At 36.3% G+C, this 20,872-nt stretch overlaps 1 protein-coding gene across 1 annotated transcript in view; it reads left to right on the forward strand.

Annotated features, from left to right (window-relative positions):
• TRIM55 (tripartite motif containing 55) overlaps positions 1 to 20,872 on the forward strand; it is a 52,161-nt gene that overhangs the window by 14,659 nt on the left and 16,630 nt on the right. Inside the window, exons 5-9 of the mRNA XM_070749180.1 lie at positions 2,725 to 2,958; positions 5,919 to 5,941; positions 6,031 to 6,155; positions 7,638 to 7,858; positions 10,162 to 10,449. Coding sequence (XP_070605281.1) covers positions 2,725 to 2,958; positions 5,919 to 5,941; positions 6,031 to 6,155; positions 7,638 to 7,858; positions 10,162 to 10,449 — 891 coding nt within the window. The remainder of the gene's footprint in view (positions 1 to 2,724; positions 2,959 to 5,918; positions 5,942 to 6,030; positions 6,156 to 7,637; positions 7,859 to 10,161; positions 10,450 to 20,872) is intronic.

Below are 20,872 nucleotides of genomic sequence, written 5' to 3' on the forward strand. Positions count from 1 at the left end.
CATTTTTCCCTTAGACTATCCATGATTGACCTCTCCAGGTTCCTAAGAGGCCAGTAAGGGTCGTACATAAGTGCACTAGTGTGCCTTTCGTCCCCTGTCCAATTGTCTTTCCTTTATCTCATATATCATATATATTTTCTTCCCTTCATATATCTTCTCCTCTTTCTTCACATTTATCTTTATATATATTACTACATGTCTATTCTCTTCCTATGTATTTGTGTATTGGACAAATGGATAAATAAATGAATGAATGAATGAATGAATGAATGAATGAATGAATGAATGAATAAATAAACAAACAAACAAACAAACAAACAAACAAACAAACAAACTAGGCTTAAATAGTCTCAGGGTGTGGCCAATTAGCCTGCAGCTTTACTCTCAAGGAGACCTCCTCCCAAGTAAACCTTTCCCCCTCTTTGAAGCCCTGCATGCTCTTGCATTCAGGAAAGGAGTAGCCCCACCTTTCCCATCACTGCCAAGAGGTGCTGGAGGTTCCAAAGGCTTTGGCTGCACAGGTTGCTAGGTGGTTCACAACAACCGTAAAGGAAGATCCAAAACAATCTAACAAGGACACATCTTTCATAGTCTGTGTGACCAAAGAAGCTCTTTTTCATAATTCTAACTAACTTTGTGTGTCTCGGTAGTAGAACATAAAGACCACACCCTTCCTTCTCTCTATGGTAGTAGCTGAAATATTTTTCTTAACTTCATATTAGAGGTGAGTTTTTCCTGATTCAGACCAGTTTGCCTGAACAGGTAGGAACCCGCTGCTGATGTCATGATGATGTCATGGAACCAGTTCAGTCAATACTAGTCTGTGGACACTACCATCTTTTTTTAATTTAAAAAAAGGGGGGGGATTTTTCCCACTTTTTTTCTTCTGAGCATGTGCAGAAGCTGAATTTCCAGCACTGTACATGTGTCGCCATCTTGTTTTTGTCTTGGGGAGGGGAGGGGGGTTAATTTTTTTGGGTCACTACACATGCATGCGAAGCGGGCAGGAGCACCCATGATGTGCACCCACGCAGTGCAGGAGGAAGCCAACCGGCAGCGAGGTATGTGAGAACGCAAACCTGCTTCATATAATGTTTCTGGCAGTGGTGTGTTGTTGCCAGTTTGGACTGGTTCGCCTGAACCAGTGGCGGGAATTGGCTTCCGTTCACCAAACCAGCAGCGATGGCTGGCTGTGCACGCCCCTAAAATGGCTTTTGCACATGAGCAGAGGGTAATTTGTGCGATGCGATGGGGCGCAAAACGCACACTTCTGATGCGATGCAAACCACTAGGGGAGGTAAGTAGAACCCACCCCTGGTTTATGCCCATCAGACACCAATGTGATCTTGAAATCAAGTAGTCACTTGGAACTTAAATACAATCTTTTTCCTACTGAGTAAAAATACAACCTTTCTTTTCCTATCCGGAACAGATAGCATATTTTATGACCTTGCTTAAATTGGCTTTCGAAAACCTTAAATAAGGCATAGCTATTAAAATAGTCTGATTATTCCCTTGCAAGAGAAAAATATATCTTACTAAACTATATTTAGTTCTGGAAATTTTCGCAGGGTTTTTGACTGTTCAATTTGTGGAAAGGAAAAACTTATTTCAGGGTATTTAAAGTGGCAAAACTGTATGACGTACCTGAAAAGTTATCATATTTCAAAAGAGATAGCCAGGGCAAAGTCATCTTTGGAGCCTAAGGAAAAATAAATTTTGGCTTAGTTTAACAGTATGTAATTACATTGTATTAAATTAGTTAAATACAATTACTAGAATTACTTCTCAAGATTTCAATATCTTCTATTACATTTATAATATAATAGAAGATATTGGAATCTAGGGATGTAATTCCAAAGTAATTTTAATAATTTACAAATTACATTACATTATTTATTATTTATAATGCAATGTAATATAATTGTAAATGCCAATGTTTTGAGGTTTGGCAGAATTTGCAAGTCACCCTGAACATTTTTAGTATAAACAGTTCTTATAAAAGCTATTACAGTTCACAGTTTTAGAATATTTATTCTAAAATTAAAATGATCTTGATACTTAAATAGAAATTTTTAGAGCTCTAACATCAGCATTTGAAAAAGTTTCATCATTATTATGACAGAAGGAAAAGGGGGGACATGATTGAAACATTTAAATATGTCAAAGGGTTGAATAAGGTTCAGGAGGGAAGTGTTTTTAATAGGAAAGTGAACACAAGAACAAGGGGATACAATCTGAAGTTAGTTGGGGGAAAGATCAAAAGCAACATGAGAAAATATTATTTTACTGAAAGAGTAGTAGATCCTTGGAACAAACTTCCAGCAGACATGGTTGGTAAATCCACAGTAACTGAATTTAAACATGCCTGGGATAAACATATCCATCCTAAGATAAAATACAGGAAATAGTATAAGGGCAGACTAGATGGACCATGAGGTCTTTTTCTGCCATCAGTCTTCTATGTTTCTATTATTACTTATTATGAGCAAACTTAGTTGGGTGTTTGCTTGAAATGTTCAAAACTCAAAATTCCCTCTTTGTTCATATAACCTTCGTGATTTGTCTCAATCGATGAAGTTTGTTGGCTTCTACAAGATACTATAAAAGGTTAAAAAAAGAAAAAGCTTTTTCAATGCAGAGGCATTTCCCTCAATTTATAGAAATAAAAACAGACGCAGTCGACATAATCCTTTTAACACAAAGTTAATGATTCATTCACAGGAATGCTGCAAAAGGCAGAAGGAGCAACTATGTGAAAAATTTGATTATTTGTATGCAATATTGGAAGAACGAAAAAGTGAGATGACACAAATAATCACTCGGAGCCAAGAGGAGAAATTGGAACATGTCCGGTCTCTGATAAAAAAGTATGCAGATCACTTAGAGACAGTAGCAAAACTGGTGGAATCAGGCATCCAATTTATGGAAGAGCCAGAAATGGCTTTATTTTTACAGGTATGTGGCAGAAAAAAGTTGTTTTAAAATGAGAATACATTTGTCTAATTAAACCTTCCCTTGTGTTAAATCTCTCAGAGGAAAATGTCTTTTCCTTAGCATTTTTCTTAGCACTATGGAAAGTACCACTTGAGTGTTCATCGTGTACTTCTCAAATGTAAGTTTTATAGAATATCTACCTGTGTAGTAAGGTTCCATATTCAATCTAAAAATTATATTTTTGCCCATCCCATGTACAATGTATGGTACTTTCTTAAAGTAGGAGAAAATGGTTAAATAAACAGCTGCCTTGAGTCTTCAGACGGAACGGTATCGAAATCCAGGAAATAAATAAATACATTTACAGAGAAAGATGTTTTTCAAAGTGAAAAACCAAAGAGTCATTTGAGAGGCCATTAATCCTAGGGTTATTAAATGAAGATAAAATAAAAACCCTTTGGAATGCAATACAGCATACTGTATAGAGAAATAATTAGATTATACTATGTTTTATGTCAAAGTGACCCAAAATTCCCCTCCAAATTAAGTTTAAATTTAAGTTTGAATTGATAATAGAATTTTCTTCGGAACAGTTTATATTCCAAACTGCAGAATTAGATGGTTCTTATTTAATTAGAATTTCCAACTTTGTGAAGATCATTTTCAAGTTTCTTCAGATTTTGCAAGGAGGTGACAGTGTAGCATATTAGAGCGTGTATCTTTATTTTTAGTTGGGAGTTCTCCCAAGTGAGAAAGTTAGAATTTGATAATTTATTCAGTTAAGTAGATCAGGTAAATTGAATATAAATAGTCTGGTATTTCCTAATATGGAAAATTCACTAATGCTATACTCCTGTCAGCTTATATTGATGCATATCTTCGTCATTACTCTATAGTGCAAAAGAAGCAAGAATCATAGCTACAGAGCAATTTATGAAATTAGTTGGCCTACATTATTCATTAACCCAAGGAACAAAATTACTATATTTTTCGGAATATAAGACGCACCGGAATATAAGATGCGCCTTAGTTTTTGGTAGGAAAATAGGGGAAAGAATCTGCTTACCAGGTATTCAGCTGGCTAGCGTTCTTTGCCTAATCAGCTTCAGCACATTATTTTATCCCCTGGTTAAGGGCTTAAAAAATTATTCTGAGAGAGTAACAATGAAATACCTTGCAAGCCAGTAATAGCTGGGAACATCATTATAACCTAGAAAGAACCAGTCTGAACAAGTAGAGCAAAGGAAAAAAATCCCTGCCAAGACTTAGGGCTTGGAAACCATTCTTCTTGGCAGAGAGCAACAATGAAAGAGCTTGCAAGCTGGTAAGAGCTGGGAATATTGTTAGCACCTGGTTAGGGCTGGAAAGAAACTTACTCAGAGCAAGTTAGAGCAATGAAAAAAAAAACCTACAAAGATTTAGGGCTTGGAAAACATTCTTTACAGAGAGAAACAATGAAAGACTCTGCAAGGAAAGAGCTGGGAAGATCGTTAGCAGCTAGTTAGGGCTGGGGGGGGAAGCTACATTCAGAGTATAAGATGCACCCAAATTATCAGCCTCTTTTAGGGAGGAAAAAGGTGTGTCTTATACACCGAAAATATGGTATTTGCTGTTTTGTATTGAACTAAATGTTCAGGCTGTGATGTAGCAGGACAAACCTTAAGAGCTCGTAATTTTTTCAGCATGATTTTAGAAATGTGTACATCAGTGTGTAACAGGGTTGGGGAATATGTAACTGCTTATATATTGTCAAGTTATACGTCTTATAACTCTTGACATCCATTGAGGCTATGCTAACTGTAGTGCTGGAAGTTTTAATTTAACATTCAGAGGGTATCTTGTTTCCCAAAGTGAGCTAAAGAAATTAACACTCAAAATATCTTTCTGGATCAAAATATACTTTCTGGTTTGGTTTACCTCAAAAGGTTCACTTTCTCATTGCAGCAGAGGTGGAGTAACGGCACGGACACAGAGCTGGATTTAAACTGGGTCATTTTTATTAATTAAATTAGCATAATTTATTAATTAAATTAGCATAAATTTAATTAAACCTAACAAGGACCCGCAGGGTCAAACAATTACTTCCAGGGCGGAAAATGACATCATAAAAACTTCCGGGGCAACATATGGGCATAGCTCCATGCTGATCCAAGTGAAGGACCACGCCCTCACCTGGATCCCAGCCATGCACCTGCATGTGGGAGGTCTCGCCGTCTAACCCCTGCAAGGGGATAGAAATGGGTGAGACCCAAAGGCAGGTTCCCCCCAATTGCCCAGATCGAACTAAAGGTACCATGAGCCCTTGGAGAGAACCTGCCAATCATCCCCAAACATGCCCAATGGAGAACACGCAGTTGATAAACACCATCCAATTTCTGCCCCTAACCTGCCAACCCAAATGACCAAAGGTAAGCCAATTAAACTGATCGGGGAGCGAAGCACCCCCTAACCATCCATCCATCACCACAGTGTGGACTAGGCGAAAAAACGGTCGCAGAAAATACCGAGACTGCCCAAAATTCCTATTCGGCCCCCTAAAGGCGACCCACAGTAGCACACTGAAAGATAGGGAGGGCGGGCGGGTGTTCGCCTGCTCGTCGTCGGGGCGAAAAGGAGGCTCCAAGCCTGCGCAGCCTCTTTTATAGAGTTGGCAGGCTCCACCCCTGATGACATCATCGGCCTGGGCCAATGACCCAAAATGACAGGGATCTCACGAAATCTCGCGAGATCCCAGCCTTCCAACATGGCGGCTACGCCAGGAGCCGTGTCTCCCTGGCCCTGCTGCAAATCCAGGCCGGGGATTAGTCACGGGCCGTGCATTATCTTGGTGCAATATCTTGTCGTTTGAATTCCAGATAGCATTGATTAAATATATATTCTAATATGTTTATACATGAATTAACTTTAAATCTGTATGCTGAAAAGAAACGTAATAAGTTATTAAATAATGTATTTTACTGACTGTATTTTGTTTTTCACAGAATGCTAAAGCATTGCTACAAAAGTAAGTAAAGATGTGTTACCATTTTCATCGCAGGCCAACACTTTCTAACTGTTCAGTTGCGAAATAATGCAATGGTGTTTCTATTTTAGAATTACTGAAGCTTCTAAAGCCTTTCAGATGGAAAAAATAGAGAAAGGCTATGAAAATATGACCCACTTCACAGTCAATCTTAATAGAGAAGAAAAGATAATTAGAGAAATTTACTTTTACAGAGGTAGGTTTCCCTTTTTAAAAAAGCTTGTTTTTCTTTTCGCTGTAAAGTGTTCCGTTTTCGTGAAGACATCCTGTCACAAAAATAATTGAAAGACCTTTTTGACATTCCACAAAAGTGAAAGATATATTTTACAAGTCTAATAATCAAAAGTAAACTCATGAAGACTAAGATGATGTGCTGAAATATATGGGTTTTTTTCATAGAATCTGAGCTTTAGCATTAGTGTTGTAAATCTTTCAAGATTCCAACATTTGGTATACATCAAAGCTATTAACCTTTGTCTGATCTGTTTATGTGACTATCAGAACCTTAGCAATAATTAACAATAGTGATTCATGATAGAACATTTCCTTGAATAAAGGTAGTTATCAAGCTTGGTTATGTGTATTTATGTACCCAAAGGATGTTAATTACTACCAATGTTATACTGAAAAATATTGACAGGTTATTTATATGGGTGCACATGTGTATCTATGAGCATGTGTATGAATTTATATACAACAGCCAATAGTATTTATCCAGTGTTTACAGCCATTGTAAAGAAAGAATGTCAATTTTATTGATAGTCAAGGTTCCTGGAATCTTATTGAAAAAGTGATAATTGAAAACTTCTCATTCTCTAGTTTTACCATGTTGTATTCATAAATGTAGTGGTAAGTGAAGAGTGAGGAAAAAACAACTGTTTTCAATAAAATATTTTCAGAGTTTGTTGTGAAATTAAATCCAGAAGGTATACACAGGTAAACCGATTCAGCAAGATTCATTAACTTCTTTATACAGTGGTACCTCTACTTACGAACTTAATTTGTTCTGTGAGCAGGTTCTTAAGAAGAAAATTTTGTAAGCAATATTTCCCATAGGAATCAATGTAAAAGCAAATAGTTTGTGCGATTGATACCCTTGGCAACCCCGTATGTCTAATGTATTCTTATTGTTCCACTGGAGACCTTTTTATTTTAAGTAACATACAATTGCAATGATTAATAATTTATCCATGGATATTCTGACCAATGACTATATCCTGGCCATAATTACATTTCCCACTTTTCCTAGAAAGAAAGGATGCAGTGACAAACATCAAAGGACTCAGGAGTGAAAGTCAAAAGCCTGCTATGATAGTTCGTCCACTGTCTGCACAAGCTTCTTCCTCTTATTCTGTTCTGATACTTTCTGCTTCTAAAAAAACCCAATGTGCTAACCATTCTAGGAAATCTCAAAGTCCTTTGGGAAGGTTTCACAGAAAAACAAGTTGCTAATTTTATTATGTGTTGAGAGAAACAACTATGAACAGGAACTGATGCAAAAATACTATTCTGCTGGCTGTGTTGGGTTTTTTTAATGCAATTCCTTTAATAGGGCCAGAGACAAATATTCCTTCCTAGAAAAGGATAAACTAGAACCTTTAGAACCAAAGATTTTTATTAACAAAATTTATTTTAGAGGAAACTAATTAAGTGTATGTTCCCTTTTATGTTACAAAAGAGGAAGAGGAGGAAGAGGAGGAAGATGCTACAGAAGGGAAAACATCAGATGAAATTCACACTGAATCATCAGGTGAAGAAGATGAAATATCTGAGCAAGCAACATCTCAGCAACCTCAACAGGAGATGGCATTGAAAGATACACTAGCAGTATCTCAGTGTAATCCGGCACTGTCATTACCTTCTAACCCATTAGTTAATACTCCTACTACAGGAAAACAGGTAACCAATATTCTCATAACAGTTATGTTAAATATTTTATCACTTTGTTAATCCCTTTATTAATTAAATATGCTAATTCATTAGGTCAGTCTTCCCCAATTTTGGGTACTTTGAGTGTGTTGGTCTATAACTCCTAGAATTTTCTTGCTGTTTGGTAAATCTGGGAATTGCCAATCAACATATTCTAACCCTAAAGAGATCAGTGAAAACCTGGACACTTCATCTCCAGCAATTGGAGTGGTTTTCTGCATACAAAAGGCCACCGTTGGATGCAGCCCTTACATTTTTACTTAGAACAGACTAAAAGAAATCCAATAGCAATAGAAAATAAACCTCACCTAGCCTACCTTTTCTCTTCTGATACAGTACTCTTAAAACTATAATTCCTGCTAATGTCATCTTAAAGTAAAGCCATAATCTAGAAGAAATAAAAACCAAGACCATCAAAAAAGTAATATTATGTAAAATAAACATAATAATAAATAAATAAATAGTAAATAAATAATAAAACAACTAGTAGAATTCAGAATGTAAAAAAGATTTAAAACCTACTAAGTGTTCCTTTTTGACTTTGGCTGCAGAGGGTGTATTTAACAAGCAACTACAAAGCTGAGTTTACATTTCCTTAGTATGACCTTTAATTATCCACTGCTGAGTTAAAATTGTTGTTCCTAATCCTTGAATGGGCAGAAAATTATACTGGTTTGACCTTGATTGTTCCCATTACTGATTCCTGTCTTGTCTCTGTTTCGGTTGTTTCAAATCACTGAAGTCACCTGCATTCTTTCATGTAATGAGAAGTGATAGTTATCAAATTTTATGTTTTTTTTAATGTCTTTATTAAATTTCAAAGCCAAACATTAAATTATAAACTAACATAAAAAGAAAAAAATTTAGATATAATAACAGGACAAGTTAAAAAGTGACAAAAAAACCCTGATTAAATAAATATATAACAATAATGACCCCCAACTTTTTTTCGGTAGCGATAATAATACAATACAACAATCTCTAAGTTTAAATAAATAATACCAAGTCTTAAAATATCCTAAAATATACTGATCAAGAAAATAAAGGGAACACTTAAACGACACAATATAACTCCAAGTAAATCAAACTTCTGTGAAATCAAACTGTCCACTTAGGAAGCAACACTGATTGACAATCAATTTCACATGTCAGCACATTCAACTTTGTACAGAACAAAGTAGGCAATGAGAGTACAGTGTTCCCTCGCTTTTCGCGGAGGATGCGTTCCGAGACCGCCCGCAAAAGTCAAATTTCCATGAAGTAGAGATGTGGAAGTAAATACACTATTTTTGGCTATGAACAGTGATCATAAGCCTTCCCTTAACACTTTAAACCCCTAAATTGCAATTTCCCATTCCCTTAGCAACCATTCAGATTATTACTTACCATGTTTATTTATTAAAGTTTATTTTTAAAAAATTATTAAAGGCAGACGAAAGTTTGGTGACGACATATGATGTCATTGAGTGGGAAAAACCTTGGTAAAAGGAAAAAACCCGCAAAGTATTTTTTAATTAATATTTTTGAAAAACCGTGGTATAGACTTTCCACGAAGTTTGAACCCGCGAAAATCGAGGGAACACTGTATTTCATTCATTCAGATCTAGGATGTGTTCTTTGAGTGTTCCCTTTATTTTTTGAGCAGTGTACTAACACAACATTCTAAAGAACCAGTACTCATGATACTTAATAATACTTATTATTCACTTAATTTTAATCTAAGATATTGTTTATTGTCAATAAGAATAACCCTATAATTATAAATCCACAATATTTCTCTGGTCAAAAATTTTATACTCTTGAGACTGCCCTTTTGTGGTGTTGGACTAAGGTAGAAAGCACTCATGGATAAAGCCAATATGAAGCAAAAAGATATTGCCAGGACATGTTAATGTCATATGTTGTGTTTTGTTATGGTTGGGGATAAGTATGGAAAACCCCTAAGATCTGCTGCACTTTTCAGTAATCAATAAGTATAGTTTAGAACAGGGGTCCCCAAACTTGGCAACTTTAAGATTTGTAGACTTCAAATCCCAGAATTCTCCAGCCCAAACAGCTAGCTGGAGAATTCTGAGAGTTGAAGTCCACCAGTCTTAAAATTGCCAAGTTTGGGGACCTCTGGTTTAGAATATCAAGTATAGAAAACTAAATTATAAATATTTATGATGCTGCCTTTTCAGAGAGAAAGATGAAAAGAGATGGAGGTCGAAAAAAACACCTCAAATAATTTGCATTCTATTTTTTTCTTTTTTTAAAAAATATTTTCTACTTAGGATGAAATTGTACATACTAGTACAGCACAGCCTGCAGGACTAGTAGAGACTGGACTACAGTCAAATGGAGAGTCCTTCGATCCCTTGTTCTACCCTAGTTGGTATAAAGCATCACCACGACAAACAAGCAGTTCAAATCCAGCTCCATTGACCGAGACTAGGCAGGTAGGGCCTTCCATTCCTGTAGAAGTGAATGGCAAGAAGACAGAGGCTCCCGAAGCAGCTTCTGCAAATACAAACTCTGCTGTGTGTGGTAAGGAAGTTAACCCATCTACAGATATTTCACAGGTTAGTATAATTCTTTGAAGGTGTTGCATTCAACCGCAATTTTCTATGAAGTAGTACCTCTAAGAGGGAAATGATGTTAGTTCCTCGTTAACTCTAAGATATGCCAGTTCAGTCCTATAGAATCCCAATGAAATCTTAAAAGAAAATTGGAGAAGGAAAGCTACATTCTACATTCTACATACAGAGACCGTTTTGTAAATTTTTACATCAAGTGCAGTATATATAGTACTTATATATACAGTGGTACCTCATCTTACGAATGCCTCTTCTAACAAACTTTTCAAGATACGAACCCGGTGTTTAAGATTTTTTTGCCTCTTCTTCCGAACTATTTTCACCTTACGAACCCAAGCCGCTGCTGCTGGGATGAAGGGGTTTCTTTTTCCCCCCCCTTTTTTGAAGAAAGAAAAGGGAGGGATGGCTTGGAGGGGGAAAAGACTCCATTTAAATAACTAGGAGAATAGCGTGTTTGCAGGCACTGAAAGGGTGTCTTTTGAAGAAAGAAAACGGAGGGGCGCCCCCCTTGCCTTTCTTCCTTCCCACTCACCCCTTAGCCTAGCCTTGCTTCTTCGAACCTGCCCCCTTTAGCTGCTCCTCCCTGCCCTCTGTTCGCTTCCCTTCTAAAGTTTGGGATTTTCCTGAAGGATTTGCACGCATTATTTGCTTTTACATTGATTTCTATGGGAAACATTGTTTCATCTTACGAACTTTTCACCTTACGAACCTCCTCCTGGAACCAATTAAGTTCGTATCATGAGGTACCACTGTACTGGCTTTTAAAACCTAGTGCAGCCTTTCTTGATGTAATATTCCTAAAAATACCAAGAGATACTAGGAACTGTCATTTGACACCTCTAGAAGACAGGGGCATTCACAAGATGGGGCAGTGACATCAGATGTATCATGATATCAGTGTGCAATTGATGCCAGCAATGTGATTTGTGTCTTTCATACCATGATGCATATGACATTCTTGCTTATTGTGCAATACCTTTACCAGACAGCATTATTTTGGGATTAGCTGACTAGGCAATTTCCTCACTCATAATTTGTAGTGCCATTGAAATACCTCTGTGCATATATATAAGTAGTAAACACAGCACTACTGAGTGACACTGGCCAATGCTACAAAGTTTTAATAAAGAAGTGTCCACAGTTAAACACTTTAAAAATTATATATATTAGCGTCACTCTCCAAGGCACATTATTAGCAACCATCACTGCCTAGCTCTTTTGCATAGCTGTCGTCAATCAAACTCCAGATTAGGGGAATTTATAGATAAGTAACTATATCCACCCCCAGTACCAAAGAAGCTTGCCTTTCCAATGTCACTCTTATGTCTCTGGTTTCCTTTATCATGTTGGACCAGTTTGCATCACTTTTAGAAAGGATGATAGTTTTAAGCTATTGTTTTATAGTTTTATGCTTAGGCAAGAACTGAAGTTACAACAGCAAGTAGGAAGATCAAGACTATGTCTTGATTATGAGGTCTCCATTGAAATGCTTCCCTTGTGAGTTGCTTGATAGTTCTGACTACAGCTTTATTGGCTGTACAGATATATATATGATGCTATCAATCAAGGTAACATGTATTGTAGACTAAAACCTGGCTGAGATCTCAAGGATGTGCAAATGGTTCTATGAATCAACAGATCTTTAAATATAAATTTGAAAAAGCGCTGAGTTCTAGGCAGCCATCCTCTCTCCAGAAAATCTTATGGGAAAATCTTACAGGAAAAATTATGGGAATTTTAGAAAAAATTATCTCTCTGTTGAGGAGCTGTGGTAGTGCAGTCGTTAGAGTGAAGCATTCTAACTCTGTTCATGGCCAGGAGTTTGATCCTGGATAGCTTAGCCTTCCATACTTTCGAGGTCAGTTAAATGAAGATCAAATAGTTGGGGACAATGTACTTGTAAACCACTTAAGAGAGTGCTGTAAAGCACTATAAAGCAGTATATTGGCTAGATGCTATGGCTATATCAATAAAAGTTATCTCAATAAAAGCTTTGAAAACAGTTCTAATATTATGCAAAAAGACGGGTGAAAAATGAAGGTATGTAATTCAAATGTATGGTATTCATGAAAATACCAAAACAAATTTTCATCTGAATTATTATGTTTAAATTAGGCAAATTAAGTAACTTTGCCCTGGTGAATATGTATCATGAATTCCAGTTGCATTGTCTTCACACAACTGGAAGAATACTTGCTTAATTCTTTCCACATTTTATATTATTTATATCATGATGGTTGAAACCTCATTTTCAATAAGCTTTAAATTATATATACAGTATTTATATATGTATGACACATATATATGTCACATGTTTTTGCTGAATTGAAAATTAAGGGAGACTAGGATAGATCTATTTCGGCCTTATTTTGGCCTCATCAGCTAGCCATACCCTCACTGGGACTTGAACCTGCAACCTTTGCCTTGTAAGGCAGAGAATTAACCTCTAGGCTACAGTATCCAGTCCTTTCAGCTCTGTACCAGGGAAGGCTTACATTTTGTGTCGAATCACCCTGGTATATTGAAGGAACATCACAGCTCCTTTTTTGCCTCTCAGCCCAACCCAGGGCCATTTTCAAGGCAGTTAATTTTATTGATAGCCGTATATACATGTAGATTGTTCTGAGTTCGGGTTTTGCCCCATGTAATATTTTGAATGTGTATGCGACGTTTCGGTGAAATCACATTCACCATCATCAGGCTGAAGTTGTTAGCTTCGTGCTGCTGTAAATATAGTTAAATATAAACTATATTTATAGCAGCACGAAGCTAACAACTTCAGCCTGATGATGGTGAATGTGATTTCACCGAAACGTCGCATACACATTCAAAATATTACAGGGGGCAAAACCCGAACTCAGAACAAATATCAGAAAGCAGTAAGTACATAGGTGGGATCTGGATATGTGCTTAACTGCATATATCAATAGTAATAGCATTTAGACTTATATAAGTCTATATAGACTTATATAAGTCTATTTAGTCTATTTAGACTTATATAAGTCTAAATGCTATTACTATTGCTATATACCGCTTCAAAGTGCTTTTACAGCCCTCTCTAAGTGGTTTGCAGAATCAGCATATTGCCCCCAACAACCTGGGTCCTCATTTTACCCACCTTGGAAGGATGGAAGGATGAGTCAACCTTGAGCAGGGGGTGAGATTTGAACTGCTGAACTGCAGCTAGCAATTAGCTGAAGTAGCCTGCAGTGCTGCACTCTAACCACTGTGCCACGCTGACTCTATCACTCCACAAGAAGAAGAGGAAGATAAGGATGTAGCTTTCACCAGTTCCTTTTAGTTTTTGCAATTCACAGCCCTACTAAAATACTGCTCTGGAGCTTTGCAGTCTGAGGAACTCTGGGAGTTGAAGTCCATAAATCTTAAAGTCACCAAGGTTGGAGACCCTTGCTCTTAAACACTATTGAAAGTACTTCTGGAACTAAACAGAACTTTAACAGATCCTGGATTAAGCAGGGGATTGGATATTATGTCCTCTGATATACTATTCCATTTCAGTACATGGTTCTGTTAAAAATTTTTTTAGCAAAACATGCTTCCCCACCATTTTTTTCAAATGGACAGCCTCCCTTGGATTCAATTGGCTCTTTAGCTGGAAGGAATAATTTTCATTGTCAAATTGGCATGTTTGGATCTAACCTCATGAAATAACTAATGATATTAAGAGAAAATCACACTGAGTTCAAATGGGTTTGTCGCAGAAAAGAAATTATTGGATTGGAGTGTAATTTAGCACATTTGCAAATGTACGGTAATGCCTGTGACACTGATGGTACCTGAAAATCATGACTTAATAAAATCAGCTGCATTTCTAATCGAAAGTTAACATTTCATCTTTGCTAATTCCAAACAAATCCTCTTATGTAGTTCTCAGAGAAGAGAGTTATGCTGAGGCAAAATTCCAAAGTCCATATGCAGTTTCTAAAGTATCATGAACTCATTTTTGTATGGGTGAAGATCTTGAGATCTATTGCTTTAAATGATTTGCTAACAGTTCATTTATGTCAGTGTTTCCCAACCTTGGCAACTTGAAGATATTTGGACTTCAACTCCCAGAATTCCCCAGCCAGTGAATGCTGGCTGGGGAATTCTGGGAGTTGAAGTCCAGATATCTTCCAGTTGCCAAGGTTGGGAAACACTGATTTATGTAGTGCAGATAAAGATTAAGTTAAAATAAGGGGATCACCCTAAAAAGTAAACCATATTTTTTTCCTCTGCCTACAGTAATGGTATGAATGCGAAACTTTAGATATACATTATTTGAATTGTCAGGAGTGTGTGTGTAAATTTTGCGTTTCTTCAGACATATAGCTTAGCTGCAGCAGTGTTTCAAAATAATGTCTTTAAGTGATGTATGTTACGAGGCTTGCCCAGAAAGTAATGTACCACATTTTTTTTCTTTAACAATTATTTATTGAACACAATGAAACTTACACACAAGAAAGAATTATGTTTCTTCTACACTCCCTATTTTTCCATGTAATCTCCATCCCGTTCTATGGCCTTCCTCCAGCGAGACACAAGGGCTTGTGTCTTGTTCTGGTCACAAAGCCATTTCTGCACTGCAAATCACCTCTTCCTCACTTCTTTTGCTGATTGACAGCTTCAGTGCCAACTGCCGAGTCCTTATGTGTCAGTCCTTGCGAATGAGCACATCAGCAATCTGCATCATGTCAAGTGTGACAGATGTAGCTGGCTGCCCCGAACGCAGCAAATTTTGGAGCTCTGCCAAACCATCTTCTAATGGCCTCACCCTCTGTGCCCAGCGACTAACCGTACTTCTATCGACTGCAGATTCTCCATAAATTGTACACAAACGTTTGTGAATGTTCCCAACAGTTTCTTTCTCCGCAGTGAAAAATTCAATGACAACACACTTTTTGTAACGTACATCACTTACAGACACTATTTCAAAACACTGCTGCACCTACGCTATCTCTCTGAAGAAATGCAAAAAATTACACACGCACTCCTGACAATTCAAATAATGTACAGTGTTCCCTCGATTTTCGCGGGTTCAAACTTCACGAATAGCCTATGCCACGGTTTTTCAAAAAATATTAATTAAAAAATACTTCGCGGTTTTTTTCCTATACCACGTTTTTCCCACCCAATGACGTCATATGTCATTGCCAAACTAATAATTTTTGCAAATAAATAACAAAAATAATAATTATTATTAATAGATAATTATGTTTATAAATTTCAGGATCGCTAAGTGTTTTATTAAATGGTGAGTACCAGTAATAATGGTGAGTAAATGGTTGTTAAGGGAATGGGAAATGGAAATTTAGGGGTTTAAAGTGTTAAGGGAAGGCTTGTGATACTGTCCATAGCCAAAAATGGTGTATTTACTTCCGCATCTCTACTTCGTAGAAATTCGACTTTCGCAGGTGGTCTCGGAACGCATCCCCCGTGGAAATCGAGGGAACACTGTATATCTAAAGTTTCACATTCATACAATTACTGTAGGAAGAGGGGAAAAATGTAGTGCATTACTTTCTGGGTGACCCTCTTATTTTAACTTACTGAGGTCAGAACTGGCAATCACACAGAGATAGGAGGAACTTTTTCTCAGGGAGGAAGCCTTTTTTAGGGATACCTGTTCAGAAGGCCCAAATTATCAGTTTGGGTGAGTGGATTCAGACTATAAACCAAAGTCAAGTAAACCACAATAAGTATTATTTCAGTTAACTTGAGGTTCTGTCAATGGTATGTCCCCTACTGAGTCAATTCACTCCTATTAAGAAAGCTCATCACTGCTGGGCGCCACAGTTTGAGCCAGCATTTTTTTTTCTTTAGCTTAAAATTGGGGCAGGCAAAGACTGAATAAGATATTCGGGGGTCTTTATTGTTGGCTGACATTTTAGTTTGTACATGCTTCTTACAAGGACTAATCTGGCACAAAGTTTACTTGATATTGCTTGTTTAACCACCTGACATTTTAAAAACATGACTAAATGTATACTGAGAGTGGAATGTCTCCTTCACCTGGCTCAACCGTTATGAGCAGATTATTTTGGTGGCATTGATAAAATCATGTTTTATTATTTCCTCACAGGGGTTGACATTCTGCCTATCAGTTTTGGCTTTTCTTATCTTACTGCACCATATCTGGAATCAGATTCAGTACATGGTTTTTACTTTGAGGGGTAGGAACTGTTTTGTTTTATCTCAACTAACAGCACCAGGTTTTTTTTCTCTAGCAATGCCTGCAGGTAGTTTAAGATACAAAGATCCCATTTTTTTCATCTAAAAGGTCCATATCATGGCATTAATGCTATAAAGCTTTTCCTCCTCATCTTTCCCTCCTCTGAAATGTTATCCTGGATGTTACACCGCATGATTTTAAAAATGAGAGCTTGTAGTGAAAGAAAGAAAAAAAAAGATCTTTGAGATCCCATATTAATCCCACGGACATATATTTCAGCATTTCTGGAGATGTTTAAAATGGTGGATACCTTTCTTCTATCCCTATATCTCTTCTTCTATTCTTTCATTGATATATTCTATTAGTATATCTTCTTTTCTATTATTTCTTAGATATATTTTACTATGAGTATCTCCTCTATAAATTTCATCATGTATTTTACTAGGTGTATATAGATATATACCCACTAAAACCCTCATTGTGTATTGGACTAAATAATAAATAAATAAATAAACAAACAAACAAACAAACAAACTTTGCAATTAAGTGTATTTATGGCATACATAAGTTCACCAGAGTGCCTATTTCCCCTGTCCTATAGTCTATATCTCATATTTTTTCTATCTCTTCTATCCATTATATCTCTTCTATCTCTTTTATCTCTTATATTTTCTGCTATTCTCTCTAGTTATATTTTACTCCTATATTTCTCTCCTATACTCTTTTTGATTCATTGTACTCGTATATATCGTCTATTATTATTGTGTATTATTTGTATATATCCTCTATTATTGTTGTGTATTGGACAAAACGAACAAATAAATAAAATAAAATAAATAAATGTAGCAAGGTGCGATTTCCACATAAATAAGCACCTTAATCATGATTGCCCATCCCAAAATTATGCAAATTATTTTCAGCAAAGAAGGTCCAAGAAGCAACATTATTTGTCCTTATAACCAGCTACTTCTGTATTTTTTCTTGTCGTGAACAAAATATATATTTCAAAATAGAAAGGAATTAAAATTATGACTGGGTTCACACATCACACTAACTACATTATGGCTTAGCATGTTAAGTGAACTAACCAACATGTCCTTGCTCCCTGACTTTAAACCAAATCTTCTCATTAGTACACACATTTACTATAAGTAGGAGGTTTCCTATCAAGGGGAAGTATTAAAACATGTTATCTTTTGCATGCATTTCACATTCCCATATGTGTGCCACCTGAATTCCCTCCAAATTTTATAGTTCAGCTTTTTGTTATATTAACCATGAGACACTAACGTTCTGTTTTATGGCAAGAATTGAGTAGAATCAATTCCTTTGGATGCTTTTTGATGCTGACATTTGGTGGCTTTGGTCCATTTTAAAAAAGATTAGGAAATCTAGATGGAGGGTTTTTTTCTACTGTGCACTTTATTTTTTTTAAACCCTCATGCATTTAATTAACTAGTTTTGTCCCAAAGGTGTTTTTCCAAGAGGCAACTGGTCTTTCTGGTTTTTCTTTGAAGTCATTTTACTTAGAAACATAGAAACATAGAAGTCTGACGGCAGAAAAAGACCTCATGGTCCATCTAGTCTGCCCTTATACTATTTTCTGTATTTTATCTTAGGATGGATATATGTTTATCCCAGGCATGTTTAAATTCAGTTACTGTGGATTTACCAACCACGTCTGCTGGAAGTTTGTTCCAAGGATCTACTACTCTTTCAGTAAAATAATATTTTCTCATGTTGCTTTTGATCTTTCCCCCAACGAACTTCAGATTGTGTCCCCTTGTTCTTGTGTTCACTTTCTCATCCAAGAAGCTTCTTCAGCTCTGACTTCTTCAGTTACCTCTTGAAAAAGTACCTTTGGGATAACCATGACCTGGAGGACTGAGAATCTCCATAGACATTTAATAATAATAATTATTATTATTATTATTATTATTATTATTATTATTATTATTATTTATTAGATTTGTGTGCCGCCCCGCTCCGAAGACTTGGGGCGACTCACAACAATAATCAAAGACAATATAACATTGCAACAAATCTAATATTAAAAGAGAAAGATATATAAAGCCCCAACAATTAAAAACCATGCAACACATACATACCAAAACATAAAATATAAATATAAAATTTAACTAGTTTTGCTTAATAATCTTTGCAGGGCTGCTAAATATTTATCACTATTTGGTAGTCTTTTGTCTAGTCCTAACAATGGTATTATTTTATTGTTACCAAATGATTTTCATGTAGCTGAGCAACAAAATATTTTGAAATGTGTATAGCATTTTAGAATTTTAATGTGCTACGGTATTGCTATTGTGGACTCAGTTCAACTTACATTAATATTTGTGCTTCTTTTCATTTCCCCCCCAATTTTGGACTTTCTAAAAATAGATGGAGAATGGAGAGGGAGGGAAGGAGGGAGAGGGGAGAGAGAGAGATGAAGTGGGGGAGAGAGATCTTCCAAAATGCAATGCAACTTTTGTGGTTCTGATACTATTCTGAAAACCAATGAAGCTTAATAGCTGATGATGACTCCACAGTTCAACCCTATATATTTACATAGTTTTGCTGATATGTGAAAAGGACATGATTGTTCAACAGAAAAACAACCATATATCTATATCCATGTCCATGTCCATGTTCGTATCCGTATCCATATCCATATCTATATCTATTTATCTATGTTTTCGTAGATTTTCACAGGTGTAGGTATGTAGGTCTAGACATGTTTGGGTCTTTTCCCATGCAAGGTTATTGACTCCTGGCGACTTTTTGACAAGGTCCCACTCAGCATCTTCAGGCTGTTGTCTTCAGCTTTGTGCTCGGGCAAATGTGTGTGTGTGTGTGTATTATTTTCTATTGGAGCTATGTGTTTTCAGGTTTATTTCAAGCATGAGATGGCTATACATAAAGCTACATCTCTAGGACTTTATTATTCTATGTGTCGTAGTGATATAATCAAGTCTAATTGATTGTTTGACTTGTTAAGAGCAATGGAAATGCTAGTTGTAAAACTCACATATACAGGCAGGGGTGAGCTACTGCCTGGACAGGGAGGGTAGCAAAAATGGAGCTCCACCCCAGAACACCCAATTTGCACTGAAAGAGGTTGAAAGAAAATGTAGGGTGTCCTGCATAAGCTACAGCCACAGTGTGGTAGTAAAAATTTTGGTAGCCCTTCACTGGATACAGCTGTCTGCATAGTTAACAATATTCGATGCATTTAATAGCATGTTGGTTAAGCTCTTATGTCAACTGTTGGAAGAGGTCAAATTTATGATATGGAGGTTTTAAACATGTGTTTTGTAAAGACCATATCTCTATATAAGTGCTTCCAAACCTACTAAAATTATAAAGCAAATTATACATTCATTTAAAAATCAATATGAAGCAGTTACAGTAGTTCCTCACCTATCGCTGGTGTTACGTTCCAGACCTGGCCGCGATAGGTGAAATCCGCGATGGGGAATTTATCGACTGATAGTACTTATTTAAGTATTTATATTGTAATTGTTTGGTAAGTTTTCATTGTTTTAAGTGTTTATAAACCCTTCCCACACAGTATTTATTTTAGATACAGTATTTAAATACAGTATTTACAATTTTAGATTTTTATTTATTTATTTTTGAAAAACCTGCCGATCAAGTTCGGCGGGCTGTTTAAATCTGCCAATCGACTTCCTCAGAAACCCGCGATGAAGTGAAGCCGCAGTAGGTGAAGCGCGGTATAGCGAGGGACTACTGTAATTCTATTAGAGCCATGGTTCTATTTATGGCTCACATCACTTTTTTTCTTCTAAACAACCACTTTTTTGTTACAATTAACTGTCCAGCAATGAAACTAATCTGTTTTGTTACTGTTGTTTTCCATTTTACTGTAAATGTTCTCCACTCTAATCCCATCTTTCAATTATCATTTTTCTCCTTGGTCATACAGCATAGTAAATATTTACCGCAGTTGCAAAATGGATATTTTATTTCGAATTAACATTTTTAAAATGTATGACTAAGAGATGAAGCATGCCAAATGTCAAAGGAATCAACTTTATGCTAAATCTCCGACAACTGCTAACCATGGGCTTGTACTTCAAGTGCATGCTGGCTAATAAGATCATTAAAAGAAAGGACTGAAAGATCAGACAGTAAATTAACACCATGCTACATTTGAGTTTCAAGAGATAAATTGTGATTATATTTTTTTAAAATTTTTCTAAATTGCAGGCTGTCGAT

The sequence above is a fragment of the Erythrolamprus reginae genome, chromosome 3 (genome assembly GCF_031021105.1).
Source record: "Erythrolamprus reginae isolate rEryReg1 chromosome 3, rEryReg1.hap1, whole genome shotgun sequence".
Taxonomy (NCBI): Eukaryota; Metazoa; Chordata; class Lepidosauria; order Squamata; family Dipsadidae; genus Erythrolamprus; species Erythrolamprus reginae.